General features: G+C 47.7%; 1 protein-coding gene across 1 annotated transcript; it reads right to left on the bottom strand.

Annotated features, from left to right (window-relative positions):
• Nucleotides 1–792: 792 nt before the first annotated feature.
• Nucleotides 793–19,214, bottom strand: LOC122621089 (pituitary homeobox homolog Ptx1). Its single transcript, XM_043798838.1, has 5 exons — nucleotides 18,300–19,214; nucleotides 15,041–15,822; nucleotides 8,154–8,294; nucleotides 7,041–7,294; nucleotides 793–2,353 (listed from the first exon to the last, which is right to left on the bottom strand). The coding sequence occupies exons 2-5, from the start codon at nucleotides 15,570–15,572 to the stop codon at nucleotides 1,751–1,753; spliced, it is 1,530 nt and encodes a 509-aa protein (XP_043654773.1). The 5' UTR covers nucleotides 15,573–15,822; nucleotides 18,300–19,214; the 3' UTR covers nucleotides 793–1,750.
• Nucleotides 19,215–19,910: the final 696 nt, after the last annotated feature.

The raw sequence follows: 19,910 nt of genomic DNA, 5'->3' as shown, positions 1-19,910 counted from the left end.
CAGCTGGAGCGCAACTTATTAACCCTTTGACGCCGCAGCGGGGCCAAATCCACCCACGCACAGGGGCGGCAATAAAATCAATCTTATTAAAACATTAACAGCGGGCAAAGGGGAATAAAATAAATCAAATGGTCGCCGGGTCGCCGGGTCGCAGTTTAGCCCCCCCCTTCACCATTGCCAAAATAGATGCTTAACGCAGCGGGAAATCGCATTTTCCTGCCGATTTTCCCCTCCCCGGGCACTTTATTAGCCGCCTTCAATCAAGGCGGGCAGCATATGAAATTCAAATTTGATGCCCCGCACCAGGAAACCAGAAGGATAGCAAGGATAGCCAGGATAACCAACCCCCCGACGCGGATGTCCTTTTATTATTATTTTTATTGTGCGGTGATTTTCCGGGGGGTTGTCACTTTGCGGGGTGCATATAAATGCGACATAATTTCGCCGTAATGAATAAATTGATGGATGGATCTTTTGCCACCAGGTCCACCTTGGAATTAAGCACTTGCCCGCTTTTCCGCTTTCCCGCTTTCGGGGGAGGAAATGAAAGCTGCTTTAAATGAACTCCCCATTCCCGTTTGGCATATATCGCCACACCCCCACCGCCCCCGCCCCGATGGCTGTAAATTACAATTTGATTTTTTAATGTTTCCATTTTCCACTCCGCCCAGTTTTCCCAGCGGGAAAAGCCATCCGTTATCCCAGCGGTTGACCGCAATTTGCCCTCGTAATTCATTGTGCCGTCGCGTGGGTGCGTTTTTTTCCATAATTTTTATTGTTCTTTTGATTCAATTTCTATAACTAGTAATGTTAAGTGTACAATTATTAAATAGTATTTATATTTATATTTATACGGGGCTCTTTAGAGGGGATATACATGACATATACAGACATGGTATATGGGTACATGCCATATGCGGATCTATACGACTAGACAACTCCTTAAAAACTGCTACTGCTTGATATAGTTTTGTGTAGTTTAGCTTTAGTGTTCTTTTTTGGCCTTAGCTGTTTACAATCTGATACGTTTCTCGTTTCTCGTTTCTGGTTTATATATATATGCGATATATGCTATATATACGATATATACGAGGGGGAACTGAAGGTGGAACTAGGAGCGACTATATGATCTTTGGGCTGGCTATTTGGCTTGATTAGTTAGGGGTTCCGCTGCTTAACACTAGATATTTGCTTTTATGTACAAAAACACTTAATTTCTGAATTTCGGCGGCGCTCGAACAAAGGGGCATCTAATCTCAATGCAAATAAATTGGTAAATTTAGTTATTGTTCTTCAAAAAATTGTTTCTTTTTCGTTTTAGTTAGGGGCATCATTGCATTTGCTTTATGTTATGTATCTTTAGTTGGGGCAAACATCTAAAATTATTTATGAATGCTTAGGGCTAGGCTGCCTTTAGTTTGATTTAAGTTAGAGCGTGTTTTCAATCGATCACGTCCTCGTCATCGTTGTCGTTGTTGTTGTTGTTGTTGCTGCTGCTGTTGGCCAGAGGCGCCTCCAAGGGCGACTTGCTGCTGCCCTCCAGACTGTGGTTGCCCTCGTCCTGGTGACTGGCCGCCACGCCGCCCACCAAGCCCAGGTCGGAGTGGTCCAGGCCCAGGTTGCTGTGGTGCAGCATGTTGCCGGAGTGCTGTTGCATGCCGTTCGGCACCCCGGCGCCGCCCACCGATCCGCCCGAGAAGTGCTGCAAGTGGTGCTGGTGCTGGTTGAGCAGCGCACCCAGGGCGTTTTCTCAGACCACGTCCGTCACGCCCACTCCGGTGTACTGGCAGGCGGAGAGTCCGGCGGAGTTCGAGCGCGACACGGGCGAGGGGGCGGAGTAGGGGCTGCCAAATCCGGCGGATGCATGCTGCTTGGCCTTCAGCCGCAGCGTGGCGATGCTGGAGCTCATGCTGCTGCTCATGCAGGGCTCGGCGGCGGAGCGGTACATGTACGGATTGGCGGGTGTGGTGTACGGACAGGGGGCGCCCACGGCGCCCACATTGCTGCTGTTGCTCAGCGACGAGCCCATCGAGCCCGGCAGCATGGAGGCGTTGTTCATGCTGACCGCCACGCCACTGGCGCCCGTATTGAAGCAGTTCACCGAGTTCTGGTGATGATTGCTGGCCACCATCGAGCCGAGAGGATTCACTGGCCACGGAAAGGGCTTGGTGCCCAGCGGCGACGGCACCTTGGTCCAGTTGTTGTACGGATACGAGCTGTACAGCGAGTCATCCGCGAACGGCTGCATGAACTGCGTCCCGAATCCGGACTTGAAGTCCGCCGCCGCCACCGCCGCGTTCATCGCGTTGCGCTCCCTCTTGCGCCACTTGGCCCGCCGGTTCTTGAACCACACCTGGTGGAGAGAAAGCGGGAAGGTACTTGATTAAATTGAGTTAACTTTATAGAAGAAGCCATATCAAGAGTTTTCTTAGGGATAGCTGCCAAAAAACTAGAGAGAAACCCTAAAAGTTTTATTCATAGTTCGCAGCGCGACTTATTCGCAGCTTTTAAGCCGCCCAGTCGGCCATTTTCCTTATAATTTATCACTTGAAAATTTATGTATCTGCCCTGGCAGCACAACGAGGGCAAAACTTCCCCCAAAAAGCGCGCCCCGCCGCAATACGCATGTGCAGTAATTATAAATATACAAATATATACATAAATACTCCCAGTCAGCCAGCCCGGGCTGCCTTTTTTAATGGAGAGCTTTATATAAATAAACTCGGCTTGCCACCCCAAAAAAAGTGTGGAGGCAAAAAGTTGCGAGGGCGCAAAAATAAATCAAAATTATTTTGCACACAGAAAGTGCAAAAGGAGCAAAAGGAGAAAACGGCAGAAGATAAAAACAAAATGGCAACTTTGTAATTTATGGCTGAAGTTTGCACAGATACGGATGTTTGGGGGAGGGGGGTTTGGGAGCAGACAAAGATACTCCTCCGCAGCTGCAGATACAGATACAAATGACAAAGAGCTGCGCAGACGTTGGCAGCATTTTGATGAGTTTCTTGCTCTCCACGAAGCCGCGTAGCTTTAAGATACCAGATACACTTGCGCTTACACTTAAAACAGCAAGCAAGTGGCAAAAGGTTCTCACCGATGCAGATACATTTGCTGGGGCAATTAAAGCTGCACATTCGAATTTCATGGCTTGTTGCCGCATTGCCACATTGTCCCTAAATCAACGCGTTGGTCGTCGGTTTCGTCGTCGGTTTCCACGTTGCGGGGTTGCAGATTTATGGCCAATGCCGGTCTGCAGCCCTCTCTACATACGCACCAAACGTGTCCTTGATGTCCTGTAAACTTCCCATACCTCATACCCCATACCCCTAACTGGCGTGACTAAAATCCGCCACGCGCTGATCTATGCAAAAAGTGTGTTTGTTTTCGCCTGGGAAAACTCCGATTGAGACATTCCGTACGCGACTAAAGGCGACACTAACAAGTGGAAAACTATGGCCGCGTGCCAGCAGGCGAATTTAGTGCGGCAATTGCCCTAATCTAATTAGTTGCGGCAGTTAATTGAAATCGCATGAGCTGGTTGCCGAGGCTAAAGCGACAGCGAAAGCGAAAGCGAGAGTTTTCCATTTTCCCAGGACCTAAATCAAATGCCCTGCCTCTCGCCATGTGTCAATTTGTCAAGGTACATCGCTCAGCCCCATCACCATCGCCATCATCATCATCGTGGGCATCAGCATCCGCATCCGCATCCGCATCAGGAGCTCAAGGATCTCGTGCATCATCAAGGATGCAAAACTAACGTCATCGATCTCGTCAGCTGTCATTTTCACGTATCATTTAGCAAGTTGCCAAAGTTGCAAAAAACACAAAAACCCAGGGAGACGGAAAAACGGAAAATGCTGATGGCAAATTGATGTGCCTGCTGGAAAAAAAAAGGAAAAGGAGGAAGCTCTGCGCAAAAGTGAAATATGAGAGAATGCAAAAAAACGGCGCATTTTTCCACTCCACGGGCAGAGTGCTGTGGAAAATCCTAATTGGTTTTGATGAAAGCATCAACGACACTCGACGGCAACTCATGCAACGCTTCATCAGGTAAACGTGGTGGACTTGGTGGACGTGGCAAAAATGAACGTTATGAGTGGCCAAAAGTGGCCATGTGGCAGAAGTTAGGGCCTCGCTTTTTGCTGTGCGGGCTCCCATGATTGATGGTCGCAAATTGCAGCTAAATACGTTTTTTATTTGCCCAATGTGAAATGGTAAATGTAGAATGTGGAATGGGCTCATTTCCGGGGTTCTTCTATGCGAGTGATAGCCCTGCCCAAGTGAAAATCAGCAGATAACATCGATACGTGAACTACGCCACGCAGCGCTGTCCTCCTTGTGTGCGCAACTGTCTGGATACTCAGATACACAGATACTCAGATACACTACTACACTGCCACACTATTAATTGGTCCGCTGTGCGACTGCAGCTGCAGATATGCGGACATATGTGAACAGAAAGTAGCCTAATCACGGCTATTACAGAAGTAAATACGTTCAAAAAGATACCGCAGTCACAGTAGCCATTAGCTGCGTTTTAAATGGCATTATTTAAGCTCAAATATTTATGTAGGCTTCATTGTGTAGCCCTAACATAACCCAGTTCTTTTTTTGAGTTGCCCTTTTTTCTCCACTTATCCACCACATTGAACCATTCGAACTGCAATCAAGCCAGCATATTGCGGCTCCTTTGTGGCCACTTTCAATGGCTTTTTTATACACTTTCGGCGATTGGCAAATGCTGTTTCCATTTCCGGGCCATTGGCGACACCTGACCATAAAAGAAGAGCTGGCAAAAAACAGTCAATACAACCCCATAGATACAATTCGCATCCCAACTCCGATTGAGGACAGCGACAAATGCTTTTATGGGCCCTGTTGTTGCCAGTCCTTGGCTGGTAATTGAATTAAAAAGTGAGTTCTATTTGACACATTAAAAAGAGTGGCAGAGTGGAGAAGGAGTGCCCTGAGTTACTCAGTAGCAATGAGTACTGAGTACTGAGACAATGGGACAGACGGGGCGAACATATTGCCATAATTGCCGGCGCATGTAAATCCCCGGATTAGTAGCTATCAGGGCTATCAGGGAGCAATGGAAACAGGGGCTGCTCTTTTTTGACAGTTTAAAGCCCGGCCAGATTTATACGGCCCATCCCAGCCAGCGGAGTTGCTGCACCGCCAGTGGGCCGTATAATCCTTTTGTATATTTGATAAATTTTATTGCCTCCGCTATTACAATGGGCAGCCAGAGTCGCAGTCGAAGTCGGATTCGGATTCGGAGTCAAAGTCAAATGTTAGCTAAATGTGAGCCACCCCTCAGCCTGTCTGAGGCAAAGGCATGATCGCGATCATCATTAATTCGTGTGCGGTTTTCTAATTCATTAAACAACCCTCGGCTGGCGATGACAAATAGTCTGGGCATTGTTTTGCATTTTCCGAGGGTGGAAATGGAGGAAAGTGAGCTAACGGAGCCAACCGTTTTGTCATCATCATATAATGGACCATAAAACAAACTGTATCAATATTTTATGCACTTAGCTGCTTTATGCGAGGAACACATGTTTAGATTGCCATCATTCCCCCGGCCTCCCCTCCCCACCCCCTTGTCACTCTGGGCCGCAGCTAATTTCTTTATAAATGTCGTCAAGTGCAAAGGGGGGAATTTGGTCTTTGGCTTATTTCCGGGCATATGCGAGAGTCCAGTGAAATTTGCATAGGAAAACCATGAAGCACTCGCCTTCCTCGCAGATGTTCTCCTTTTTGATAGCAGCCACTTCTAGCTGTACAATTAATGCCACGCTGATGTCGCCATACGTCCAATGACAATGATCGCAAACCCGATCACCATCAGCAATCAGCGGCGATCATCGATCATCGATCATTTGTCTATCATATCTTCGCGCCTGTCTGCTGATTGTCTTTCCGTTCCGTCCGCTTCGACGGCGAATGGAAATGGAGGTGGAAATGGTAGTGGAAATGGAAATAGAAATAGATATAGCCGCAGATATCTGCGATATCAGAGGAGTATTTGCCGCGCTGGCGCCACAACTCCAGTTGTTTGTCCAACTAACTATCGTGTTTACAAACAATTACAACGCTTGTGTGGCCAACAAGATATCTTGTACAACTCGAGGCCCCTGTTATTGGTATTTGTTGCCGTTGAAAGGCGCTTCCACACTGCGAGATAACTTGCAACGATCTTAAAAGAAATAACTAATAACTAAGAAATAGATTTTGCATGGCAACTACAGAAGTATCTTATATAAATCTACTTGCCTTAGTAGTAAAATTCTTTAGTTCCACTAACGTAGCTCTAACTGCTCGCAGATACAATATACCTTGCGGGCAAGTACCTATAGAGGAGTAGCTATTGTATCTCGAACGTGGACAAATGTCAATAGAGCGGATATTGAGCAAACACTGCGATTCAGTTCAGTTCAGTTCAGTTGAGGTCGCGCGTTCGATAAGCTCGCGGTTTACAAACAGCAAATGCTGCAAATGCTGCAAACGCTGCCGACTGCAGTTTTAGCTGCGGCAATTTATGGCAACACCCCACTGGCCACGCCCCTTGCCCCTCGCCCCCTAAAGCTGCACATAAATCCCCGGTGGCGCAGGGAAATGGCCTCTTCTTTCCGGCACGAGTATTGGCCATATTGCCCATATTGGCCGTGTTGGCCGCGTTGGCCGCATTGGGTTTAAGCCAACGCCAAACGAGGCGACATATTTACGAGTCTGTGCGGCTGCATTGCGGTCGCGACTCCTGCGGTCCGTAATATAATTGGGGTCCGGACTATAATGGCCGCATAATGTGGCAACCGAGCTGCCGGAATCCGGAATCTGCCGTTTGTTTGCCGTTTGCGGCTTGCTTGGCAATTAATTCGAGCATCAGCGCGGTAATGGTGGCGCAAAGTTTGGGGCAAGAAAACTACTTTATGTGGCAAAGTGATTTGCAAGCGTCACTTCAGCTAACTCTAACTCATTTCATTTTATAAAATATAAACTAAAACCCTCATTTGCTCAAAATATCAAAGTGAACTCACCCTGACGCGGGCCTCCGTAAGATTGGTCCACATGGCGATCTCCTCGCGGGTGGACATGTCCGGGTAGCGGTTCCGGCTGAAGGTGTGCTCCAGCTCCTGGAGCTGCTGCGAGGTGAAGTGCGTCCGCTGGCGCCGCTGCCTCTTGTTCTTCTTGTCGTTCTTGGGCTCCTCGCCGCTGGTGGTCATCGGCTCATCGTGCCCCGAACTTGATATGTTCTCCGTCTTGATCGTGGTCTCGTTTACGCTGCGATTGCCTGTGAAAGATGCGATTCATACTCTTAGATACTTGTGCAAGAAGCCATTCATACTCTTAGATACTTGTTTTAAATGAATGTGTATATAGTTAAAAATATGTATATAGATCGGCTGTCTAATGTGTTTGCTCATCGACTGCAGTAGCTAAGCCGTTCTTTGCCGTCCGTCTGAGTTTGCTTGGGTCAACAGTGGGGTAGATAAGCGCGTGGGGGGAAAGGTCTTGGTTTGTGGCCTCTGGTTTGTGGCGTCAGCGGAGCACCGTTACTAATTGCCATGCAACCTTCAGGCGTCGCCAGCAAACACCAGCCATTAGCCTCCCACCACCCACCACCCACCGCCAACCAGCCGCGGACTTCAACTTCAAAGGCGGCCCGCCGGCAAACAGATTTATAACCAGTTAATGTATGTTCCCGACTGTCATCGATCATGCGGCGTGCTTTTTGTGTTTTTTTCGTCGTATTTTTTGTCGTTTGTAGCGAGTCCAACATCGAAATGCTAGCTGCCGAAAACTTAATCAAATAAACTAAATTACTGCCCCTGTGAAATATCATTTTTTGTGCTCGGCTCCATTCTCACTTTTTTCTGCTTTTCGGTTTTTCGGTTTTTCTGTGCTGCTGTCGTCGTGAGGTCGCAAATCAAAGGCAGTCTAATCGAAAACTAAACGGAGGCGGCCGTGTAAATTTCGCCGACAAAGGTGGAATCGTTGGCCACGCTTTCCGAAATTATTATAAATTATGTTCCTTATCGATGGGCCCCCGTGGAGATAACGGATACGGATACGTTCTGGGAAAGCTACTTTTGCCGGCTGCTTCTGTGGTTCTGTGGTTCTGAGGGGAGGTTGCTATGGTTGCTACTCACCATCTTTGCGATCCCGACTCCGGTTCGATATCGAGGATGTGGATGACGTCTGAAAGTTGTTCAAGTGGGTGCTATCCAAACTATTTGCTACGGCGGTCATGGAGCTATGACTATCACGGAAATCGCCGGTTTCGGCCCAAACTGAAAAGAACAAGCCAGCGCAGGCAAGAAAAAATTACAAAAAAATTTATGCTTTCACCAGGGAAGTGCTGAAATATCGAAAACTAACTAAACACAATTCAACTTGGTCCTATAGATATAACTAGCCTAGCTGCAGCTTCCATTTGCTACCGTTAAAAGATATTTTCCCCCGCGGAAAAACTCCACTCACTACTGTTTTTTCCCTGAGCAGAAAAGAGGAGCCCGTAAAAGAGCTCATAAAAGGATTTATGACACCGCAGCCTGGAATGGCCTCTTGGTTAGCCCGATTAAAAAGCGGATTGCTCCTGGAGGAGGCCAACTTAATGGTTTCCAGGGGCGGGATTACAAAACTTCAGTCCGTAGTTCGTGCTCAAAGTGTTGCCATGGCGCAAGTTAATCGAGGGAATCGCCCTGGCCCCATAAATCTACCGGCGCCAAATGACTCAATGGGCTATGTCTACGTACTAATTGCCGCAGTTAGTCACGCCTATTTTGGTATTAATTACTCAGCTATTGGCATGATTTGCCCCAACCCCAAAAACAGAAGCGATTTCGTCACAGATTTATGGCCGTGGCAATTGATTTCTAGGGGTCTTCCCGCGAACTGGAAGGTGTGCACCCATATGGTCCGGGTCCCGACTTGCCGACTTCCTCCTAAATCTTGTGGGCCACTTCCTTTGCATACCGCTGATTATTTATGGCCTTCTCACATGCTGTCACTTTAATGTGGTTTTCAAAGTGCGCAAACACCCGCGGCGACATTTGAAACAATTAGCCTGCTCCTTTTTTGATGGAAGGGGGAAGTGGGGGCTACAGTACCCCTAGGAGTCACAAATGTCATCCCCTTGGCGGTGGCCCATGGCTCAATTAGTTTATGGCCAGTTGCATAATTTATGCCGCCGACAACAGCCTCACATGCCGTTGGAAAATTCGAAATTTCCCCGTGGCAAGTATTTTTATGGCCTCTAATGAGTGCGTTTCGGGGTAATTAAAATTTCATTGCTTTATTATGAGCATTTTGGATGCTGGGACAAAAATGCGAAAAACAAACATGGCAGCAGTGTTTAGTATAAATGTTTTGTCAAGATCGATTAAAGTAACAAAAAAGTTGGAAAGCCAATTCAGCTGTTAGTTACTTTGTTAATAAGCCATAAGTTATTTGCCATGTGAGACGCTGCTTCGCGCACCAATGCCACTGCATCCTCATTTCCACTTTCATTTTTTAGTGAACGCCTCGTTGCAACCTTTGAATGCGAAGACACAGCTGAATGAATCCGAATAGAAAATCCAAATCCGATTTCCAGATTTCCGACCTGAGCTAAATGGGTCGTCATCGTAAAATATTTTCCCAACGACACGCTCTAAAAACAAATGCGAGCGCACAAAAAATACGGAGAATTTGAAAAAACGCAGCGAAAATCACGTAGCACGGCGATTTTCATTTGTGTAAATATTTCCCGAGCATTTTGGCCAGCGACTAATTTGAGTTTGATTTTCCTGCTGCTGCGCTGGTGCTTTGTTGTCTTGCTGTTTGGTTTTCCCGGCTGACAGGTCGTCGGAAAAATTGTCGTCGTCTGTCAGCCGGCGGTGACATTTGTCGGCCAGTTGTCGCCCGAGTTTTACAATGTTTTCAAGGCTTTCGAGTGGGTATCGAGTTTGGATGAGTGGCAAGTGTCAATAGAGCAACCAAAGGTGGGCGTTGCTTGTCGGCAGCATTTTGCACATGTCACAGGCAAGAGTTTGTTTTTCTGTTTCTGTTCGGTGACAACAAGTGTCGGCGTCACTTTCGTTTTTCCGATTTTCCTACGATTTTTAGATTTTCCTACGATTTTCAGATTTTCAGATTTCCCAATTATCCAATTGCCACGACAGCCATTTTGCAGTGGCATTAGCCGCTGAGCAAACAAATGAGCGATGGTAAATTTATTTGACTTGGCGACTATTGTGATGATGCCAAACAAAAGTCAAAGGCAAACACTCCCAAAGGGGCGGGCTCAATTAATCAAGCGAGGGTTGCCCGAATGAAACTGCACAAATGATTCGAAAATGATTCGGATTTTGTTTTTTTTTCCTCGCCTCCGAGGATATGAGCATCTAGGCAACCAGGCATCCAGGCATCCTGCACACATACGCGCCTCATTCATAGACAGATTTCCACATAAAAACTTTTGACACACGACACGGCAGCCGGAGCAATAAATTATCCGGGGCCAGGAGACGCAGGATGCGCAGGAGACGGCGACTGTCAGAGGAGGAAAACCTCACCAGACCAAAACAAACAAAAATAAAAGCAAAAATAAAAGGACTCGTCCAACAAAGGACATGCCCCGCAAAAAGGGAGGAAAACGGTTAAAGGAAAATGTCAAGCATAAGCAACGTTTAGTTGGTGACCAAAAACAAACGATTAATGTGACAGTTGAAAGGGGATCGGGATTGGCTTTGGCATTGGGGTCCTGGCACTGGGATTGCGATTGGGATTGGAATTGCGATTGAGATTGGATTTGGAAATGGGACCAGAACTTGCTTTCGCTGTAAACCACTGGCTGGGCCAGCAAAGGGTTAAACACTGCGCCGCAAATGAAAATATTTTCCAATTTCATGCCACATTTGCCGCCGAGGTGTTGATGTCCGTGGAAATTGCTGGCCCATATGCCGCAAAAGAAAACCCCTGAAAACCCCGGAGTCATGAAAATTAGGCAACGGCTTGCAGAGTTAATTTTTATGTCTCGCAAAACTAATCCTTTGGCCGAGACAATGGCCCCTGACCACATGTTATGGCCCTATAATGAGCTCCAACCGCAGCACTTGACCAAGTCGCATAAAAATCTCGGAAGTCACATTGACATGTCCCAAGAATGGTGAGCAACCCTTGGCCAAATGGCCCTGTACTGGCTATATGTAGCGGAAAGGTCCTGGCCAAAAGCCCGGACTCATTAGTTGAGGCTGCAGATAAGACAAAAGGGAGAAGGACATCCAAAAAAAGGGGGCAGTTCTCTGCTTGTGTGTGTTTGTTCGTCCAGACTAGATTTGCCCCTTCAGCCAGCCAGCAAGGCTTGTAGTTTTCCACTGCAATGACTTTGGCCAGTAATTTGCCCGACTGTCAGCTCGAATTCCTTTCCTGCCATTGGGTCAGCCAGCAAAAAGCCGGCGAACGGACAACGGACAACGGCCAACGGACAGCGGACAACGGAGCAGACCAAGGACCTGCGAGTCCTGTGCGGCGGACAAGTTTGTTTCCTCAGATAATCTCTAATGCGACATTTTTACGAAATTGCACGATGCCCGCCCGGATAATGAGAAAAGAGGCGGAAAAGCGGACAGAGAATCAAGTTTCCCGACTAACTTCTGCAACGAGGTAATTGCCTCAAGGAAAACCGGAAAACCGGGGAGCAAGCAGGATTGGGGATGGTGATTGAGGGTTGTGTGGATCCTGTGGCTGCTTGCCATAATGACATTATAATTTATATAAACGAAATCAGTGCCAGCGAGGAGGAAACCGAGAGATAGAGCTGTGCAGATGGATTGATAAATGGCAACTTCTGCGATAGTTACAGTGGAGCAGCGAGCACAGTGGGCAAAAAGCCCACAATAAAGTGGATATAGCACTTCTCTGGCTTGTTACTATATATTTATATCTTCTTTGCGACACTTTCTCTTATCGATACACCACTGTGCGGTCAGCAAGTGCAATTTGTGTGGCATGGCAGGGGTGCCTGTGCCTGCATTGGCAATTCGAGTGTGATCCTTGGTCCTGCCAGTGCTCGATGACATATGTGAGCAATTTCGCAGAGATTTGCGGGCAATGCACTGTTCGCACGCCGCAGGACGAAATCCTTAAAGGCTTTAAGCGGCGAAACAGGAGCCGAGCGGAAAATCGATAAAAGGTATTTATATTCATAAGGACCAGGCCTGACAAAAACACAGGCGTTGGTGCGGAATTTAAAGTAGCCCAGCTTCGGGTGTCCTGGAGTCCTGCAGGACCCCTGCCCCATTGGAAAAGTGTGTATCTGCTGGATTTAGTCTTAGTCTGGGCTATTGTTTATGTTGTTCTGTTGTGTTTCTGCTCGGGGTTTTCGTGTTCGTGTTCGTGTTTTTGTTTTTTAGAGCCCGCCGAGCTGCACGTGCCATTAACACTTAGCGGGAAGATGGGCATTTGCTTTGGTGTAGACACAACAGATAACAGCACGATTTCACCAGAAAGCCGAAGTGAAGCGCTGGTAATTTCATAATTTCATTTTATCAACGGCATCAGCCACAAACATTGTCATGGGCAAATAGTTCTCTCCATCTCGACGTATCTGTGGCAACAACTTGGCAAACAAGCTAAGGACTAGCTGGCAATAAAAAATAGAAACAAAAAGAAATGGGAATGGGCATAGGTATAGGTATAGTAGTGGTATAGAGGTATAGGAATAGAACAGCATTCTATTATTTGCCGAGCAACCAAAAAGTAAATGTAAACTGCTCTGATTTGGATTTCGGTTTCGGTTTCAGTTTCAGTTTCGTTTCGGGTTCTGTTTGGTTTGTTTTGGTTTGCCTGGGACAAATATAAACGCCAGTGGATATATGTTTATATAGTCACTGATACAGCGAGATAATTCCCTAATTGCCGCGATGGTGAAATATGAAAATACACAGACAGGAGGGAGGAGGGACAAGGTCGGTTCCTCCCAGCTGCTGACAACATAATTTAGGCGACAATCCCAAACTATTAAAGAGTTACGTCTCCCAACCATAAAAATCAAATCAAAAATAACTAAATTAGTGTAAAACGTGAACTTGAAATCCTTTGAGCACCGCCAGCGAAATAAAAACACGCACCGAAGTCATAAAATGATCTACCAAAAATAAAACAGAAAAGAGTCAGAACTAAAAGGTGGAACACGGCCCATAAAAAAGTGCAATCGTAAAAAATTATTACCCCTGCCGCACATACATATAAATACGCATAAATAAATGTCCATAAAAGAATGGGTTGTGGGTGTGTGTCTCTTGTTTGTGTGCTGACCATTAAATTGGCCAATAATTGAAAATCCGATTGCAGCCATGCAATTCTGGAGTCTGATGAAAATCCTGCAGCAGCCAAGCGGCAGCAGGAGCGGAATCACGTTGCGTGGCCATTATTTAAACAAGAGCGTAAACAATAACGACAACAAGGGGGAAAATCAGGGAAAACAGAGGAAAACAGGGGAAAACAGGGGAAAAGCGGGCGCAAACAGGCGGACAGGAGTGGAAATTTGTGGCTCAGAGCTGTTAACGTGGCCCGCACCTGCAGCTACGAGTAGCTACGTGTTTGTACGGGTGTCAAAGGATAACTGCAGTCGTGCATATTTTAAATGCCAGCCATTTTTGTGCTAAATTGTTTTGGCACGCAAATAAATGGCAGGACATCTGTGGCCTCCATGGCTTCACCTCACCTCTCCTCAGTTCAGTTCAGTTCAGTTTGGTTAGGTTCTTTTCGGGTATCCTGGCCATTCCGGGATGCAGACAAGTGCAAAGTTTGCCGGGCTGTTAACCCCGAAGGGGCAGAGTTGAGTTGACAGGGCGACAGCCAACAAATCTCTGGGCGAGGGCAGACAAATCTCTTGTGCAAATGGAAATTGTTCGTAGGGATTCCCATCCTTTGCCAACTGCTCCTCTTGCTCGTCCTGTCTACGAATCTCGCAGCGATTTCTCCTTTTCGCCTGAGCAAAACTAGTTGTATTCAAGAGGGATCTGCGTATTCGTATAATTTCTACTTGTCTCGACAAACCAACAAGTTTCCTGGCCATCTGGAGCGCCCTGACTCTGCCCAGAATCTTCCCCAGAACCAATTGAGTTGTCATATTGCCACTTGAGGCTGTGGCTGTGGCATTGCGCATCCAGCATCCTCCGCAGAGTCCAAATTCCCATAACAATTAGAGCAATCGGAACAACAAACACTTGACTACAATGCACATATCGAATGTCAAAGGCAAAGGGAAGTGGCAGTGGAAGTGGAAGTGAGCAGGGTAGAGTGTTGCTTTCGGCACTACGCCAGAAGGGTGCTCAATTAGCCGTGACATGCGCACAAAATTGAAATTTGTTTAGATATCTCACGGACCAACTCCTGTTTTTTGGGCCGTTCCCTTTGTAACGCTCTTGTGTAGATTATGCGCTAATGATTGCACAATGATTATGAATATGCATGAGGGGAATGGAGGTGGAGGTGGTGGTGGAGATGGAGATTGGGAGCGACAAGTGGAGCGGAGCAGGGAGTGAGCTTTTGGCACGAAGCGTGAATGATGGCCAAAACGAATCGCATATTGAAATGCCAACAGCTGCCACTGACAGAGGGAAATGTGTAAATGTATAAAACACAGGCCCACCAAAGCGCCATGAATAGCAATGAGAATGTGGACACTTGTTGATGACTCGGATCGAAGGGAATATCTTCAGAGTAGCAAGAGTCCCAAGAATGTACGTCTTTCCCACTGAGTTATGGGCCCACTAATTAGCTGTCAATGTGCGAGATGCCCCTCACAAATATCACTACAAATTGCCCACGAAATGGTGGCCCATTATGCCAAGGAAAAATAAACGTTTCTTCTATATTTCGGGGAAAATCTCCTCAAAAGGGAGAGATCAAAAGAAAATCTTTGATTTACTCTGCAAAACTCTGGCATGCTAATCAACAAACCTCTATCTAAAAACCCTCAGTTTAGGACATTCCTTCAGTTCTCTACCTATTATAGAGATATATATTATAGGCTTGATTCGATACTTACTTCTGAGTTTCTCGAGCGGCTCGTGCTTGGGCGTGTGCGGCGGCACCACCGTGTGGTGCGGATGCTGGGAGTAGCCACCGACCAGGTCCTGGCCCGCGGAGTGGTGCAAGTGGCTCAGGCTGCTGATGGGCATCAGGCTCGAGATGGCGGGTGAGATGCTGACCGACGAGCTGGAGTCGTGCAGGCTGTGGTGGCTGTGCAGGTGCTCCGTGCCGGAGGTGCTGCTGCCTCCTCCGTTGACCGTGGAGCTGCCGGTGCTGCCGCTGCTCAGTGCCGTGCTGGTGGTGTTGGCACTCTCCGCCGATCCTGCGGAGCCTGCGCCGTTTGCCGTCCCGGCACTCACCAGATCCTGCAGGCACAGGCCCGTGGACTCGGCGGACATGGCCTCCAGGCCGTTGAGGGCGCCACTGACCACGCCGCCGCCGCCGTTGGTCAGGCCGCCCGGTCCCAGGGCGGTGGCCGAGCTGGTGACCACGCCCACGCCCAGACCGCCGCCCCCGCCGCAACCGCCGACGGCGGAGGAGCGGTCCATGCCTAGATACGTGGGGAAAATGGTGGAGAAGCTCTGCTGCTGGTGGTGGTGGTGGTGCAGGGCCGACTGCTGGTGCGCCGGGTGGGCGGGGTGTGCGGGGTGCAGCGGCGGCAGGTGGTGGTCCCTCCCCGTGAACTTCGTCGTGACGACGTCCTTGAAGTGCTGCAGGAAAGTCGTCGTCTTGAGGCCGGTATCTTCCAACTGTGGTGAAAGCAAATCCAAGATGCAGCCGTTGCCAGAGCCCGAAAAGCTGCAAAACACAGAAGATGGAATGCCATTAATACACTGCGAAAATAAAAGGGGAAGCTTTGCTCTAATTATAGAAGTTCTGTGCTGCTCAGGTTAGTCATATGGAGTTCATTGCTACGCAGCCTTAATTATCACTGGGCTGGCTGGCTACCGGGGCAGGCAAATCAACTGGTGGAACCTTTTATCGCCTCAACGGCGAAGGCAAACAGGGAGCTTAACCCAAACACCAGCCGAATGGCAAGTTAACACCAAACACGTCAAGGGGTTAATACCACGGATGCTGGAGCCGGCGGCCAACGGAGTGCTGGAATGGAACTCTTCTTTCCAGTTGGCGTCGTAAATCGTATGGCTGGTGGAGCACCTGAGGGGAGCTGGTGGGGCACATGGGCTGACAACCACCGCACCACTGAGCCACCGCTATCAGCAGACTGGCGGAGCGGGGAGGGCGGGTGGCCGAGTGATAACAGCCTTATCGATGTAAAATATTTACATTTCTGCGAGCATTTCTCCGCTATTATTGTTATGATTGCACGTACACTGGGCGCTCTTGGATTTTGGCAATCGAAATTGGGGAATTGGGGGATTGGGGGACTTGGGGAAAGCTTGGGAGCAGTAGAATAGTAGAGAGCTCCACTGACAGTCGCTAGTGCGATAAACTGTGTGATGGGCGTTCAATAAATTCGTTAAAAATAAAAACAGCCCACTGACAGTAGCACGAAAATAGCCATAAACGATCGTAAATCAATTAGCGAAAAGGGAGGGAACAACTCTCCAGGTTCCTCCAGTTTCCCCTTCGTCCGATATCGGTTGGGAATGGCATATATACACACATATATATACATATATATATATATTCGTTATATGTTATACAAAGCGTGCTATCTGAGCAAACGTAACGAAACGCAACGAAACGAAATGAAACGTTGCAATAAATGGTTATCTAATCTCAATCACAACAAACTAAAGGCATTCAAAGGCATTCGAATCGAGAACGAATTTCATAAATCTAGCGGCATATACATATATACATATCTAGCATAAATTCGCAGTGGCGTGTATTTGTATTTAAGTGAATTCAATTAAATTTAATTGGAATGCCTTGGCTTGAGCTGTCACTTTCGATTTCGCTGATAATGCCGCTTGATCTCCACTTGATCCCCAGTGGATTAGTGCGGCTGTAATGTTAAATCCATTTGCGGTTGTCCAACAATAATAATAGCCAGCAATAATAACAATAATAATAGGCAGGCGAGAGCCTTTCGTGATAAACATAATTTCACTTGAAGCCAATTTATGGGCCACACGATTGGATGGGTCAGCCGTTGAAATGAAATGAAATGAAATGAAATGAAAAGTTCTGCATTTATTGCCGTGATGGGGATGGGGATATATTTATAATACTGTTATTTGCTCTGCCTTTTGCCGCAGTTGTCTCAATTTCTGGCTAAATTATCTGCCGCATCGTCTAATAAATAATTCGGTTGCCAGTTTGCCATTGTTTCCATTCCGCCAAAGAATATACATATTCTCCGCTCTATTTCGTGTGTGTTTTTCTGCTTTTAGCTTTCTTGCTTTTCTGCCTCGTCATTTTATTTCAAAAGTGAGAATTTATTTACATAATGATTCCCTAAGACAAAGAATGCCAGAATTATTTTATGCCACTTTATGGCCGCGAGATCTCGTGGGTTTACGGCCTCTTCGTCGCGAAGGTGGCAAGATTCCGATGTTGTGCCAAGGCTTTCCACATGTTTTCATTCCTATTTAATTTTATTATTTTATACAAATTCGAGTTTAGCGGCTGCCCAGAGATCCCCGAGATCCGCTATCCGCGATCTGAGTCCGAGTATTGTGTACTTAGGTTTTTTTCCACATCTTGTTTGCTAATTGTTCAGGTGACGTCAATGAGCCAGCGCTACTTGGCCGGGCTCTCCTCCGAATTTTCGTGGCCAAAAAACTCACGTTACTGGCCCAGAGGCCCCCTTACGGAATGGCCGAGATCCCGGTTTATGGCGGCAATCCGGATCCGGGTCTCACTCCGCCGTGATTTATGCGCGGCGTGAGAGTCCGCCGTAAACTTAATTCGTTGTCCAACAAGCCGTTTATGGATGGGCTCCAGAGCCCTCAATGGGAACTGATCCTCCCTGGAAAGCTAGGCTGTTTCCGCAGCAGCTGATGAATTGACACTGCCATTAGGTGGCGCTTAAGTTCCTAGCGAGCTGTTTACCGGGAAACTTATGTTTGCCATGACCCAACACATCAGCTCTTAGCAGCTCCTAATTGGGGCAGCTTTACTTTCGTTTTTAAAGGAGAACTCATATTACCAAACTCGTTTGAAATATCTAGACAAATTTGATTGATAAACCTAGGCTCTGCAGTGGGTTTCTTGCAATCTTGTAACATCTTAAGATACATTAAGGATCTTCTTTATAAGCAATGTAACAAGTAAGCTGTGATCAAGTAGATGGTACTGGCACTCACCTCTGAATGATGGGAGAGGAATTCAGATTAATCCACTAGGTGGTGGCAACGAACTTCCGTCGGTTTCGCCGCTTCCGTCGATCCGGAATATCAAAGGCGAACTTTGATGGAGCAAATGTCGTGGGCCCGTCAATAAATCAGATGGCCAGCATTTCAAGCGCCGGAGATCTGGGAAAGTCACCGAAAATCTTCCGGATATATCGCGCGTGGGCAGTGGGCTATATGGGCAATAAATCTCGGGGAGATCGGTAGGTTTATGCTGTGTTGTTGCAACAGATTGCTAATCGAATCGAATGGCAAGCGGCATTTAATAAAGCCGCAGCAGCCGTTAAACAGTTTTCGCACACGCGGTGTTGACGTCGGCAGATCAAATAATAAAAATCACAGTGATTATGTTAGTGATTAATTTTAAGTAACTCGGGGATATGTTTTTAATCTCGCTGCCGCTTCACAAAAACACACACTCGCGCACACAGTCACACGCGGCACTCGCAGTGATATGATTTCTATTCGATACGATTCTATGCGATTCGATGCGATTTGATTTGATAGGCAAATCCTGGCGGATTTAAGTGTTTAATAGTTTAATCCGCGGCGTAATTAGGCTAAGTATCTGCAAGGGGCACTCGGATCTGTGTATCTGTGGCTGAATCTGTAGCTCTAGACCTGCAATTACATGTGTCTGGGTCTGGTATCACAACGGAGGCGACGCGTCTGCATCCGTAACAGGACGTAGCTGGATTGAAAACGAATTCGGAAAAGTATCTGTTGGATGCGTGTACAGCGCATGCAGCGAGTATCTGCCGAGTGTCTGGCTGGTTGCTTGCCTTGGGGGGTGGGGCGTGCGGCGTGCGGGGTGGATGGGCCAGTGCTAACGGTAAACGTGGTGCTGGCGACGAGAACTCGCGGCTACTGAACGCAATACCCCGGAATTTCGCCTTTCGAACGCAAGAGCCCCGCGTATCGCCCGCTATCTTATCTCTCTTTTCTGCCCGTGCGCCACACCGGCGAGAGGGTGTGAGGGAGATGGTCTGCTGGCCGACGAGGCGACGAGTAGCGAGTGCTGCCTGCGCCGTGCCAGTGCGAAAGGGAAGTGCGATCATCCGAGCGCACGGAAGACACACCCCCAAAGTCGCCACTCTCGCTCTCGCTCTCTCTCACTCAGACCCTCGTGTTTGCAGTGCGCCATTGCTGTGCTCTCCCTCTCTCGCCCGCTCTCCCTCTCGCTCTTCATCCGCACATTATTTGGCCGCTCTCGAGGGTTTGATTTGTACTTTCGGGGTTCTGGTTTGGTCCTTTGCTCCTTTGTTCCGTTCCGTTACCCCTGCCCCCCTTCAGCAACGCCCTCGCCGCTCCCCGCCGCCCCTGGACAATTGCTACGTGCTGTGTTCATAATAATAAGGCTACTTTGCCCACTTTTGAGGGCTGGCTGTCTTTTACTGGGTGTCAAGGGCGTTTTGTTATCCCATTATTCTGCGTTAGCCCGCCATTGTTGTGCCTCTGCCTGTAACTGTGGCTGTGCCTCTTTAACCCCCCCGCGACCGCCCCTCGCAAATAAATAAATAACTGCTCCTTTTGACGTATCCTTGCGCTTGTATTTGTATCTGTATC

The sequence above is a fragment of the Drosophila teissieri genome, chromosome 3R (genome assembly GCF_016746235.2).
Source record: "Drosophila teissieri strain GT53w chromosome 3R, Prin_Dtei_1.1, whole genome shotgun sequence".
Classification (NCBI taxonomy): Eukaryota; Metazoa; Arthropoda; class Insecta; order Diptera; family Drosophilidae; genus Drosophila; species Drosophila teissieri.
This window is presented reverse-complemented; position numbering and strand designations above follow the sequence as displayed.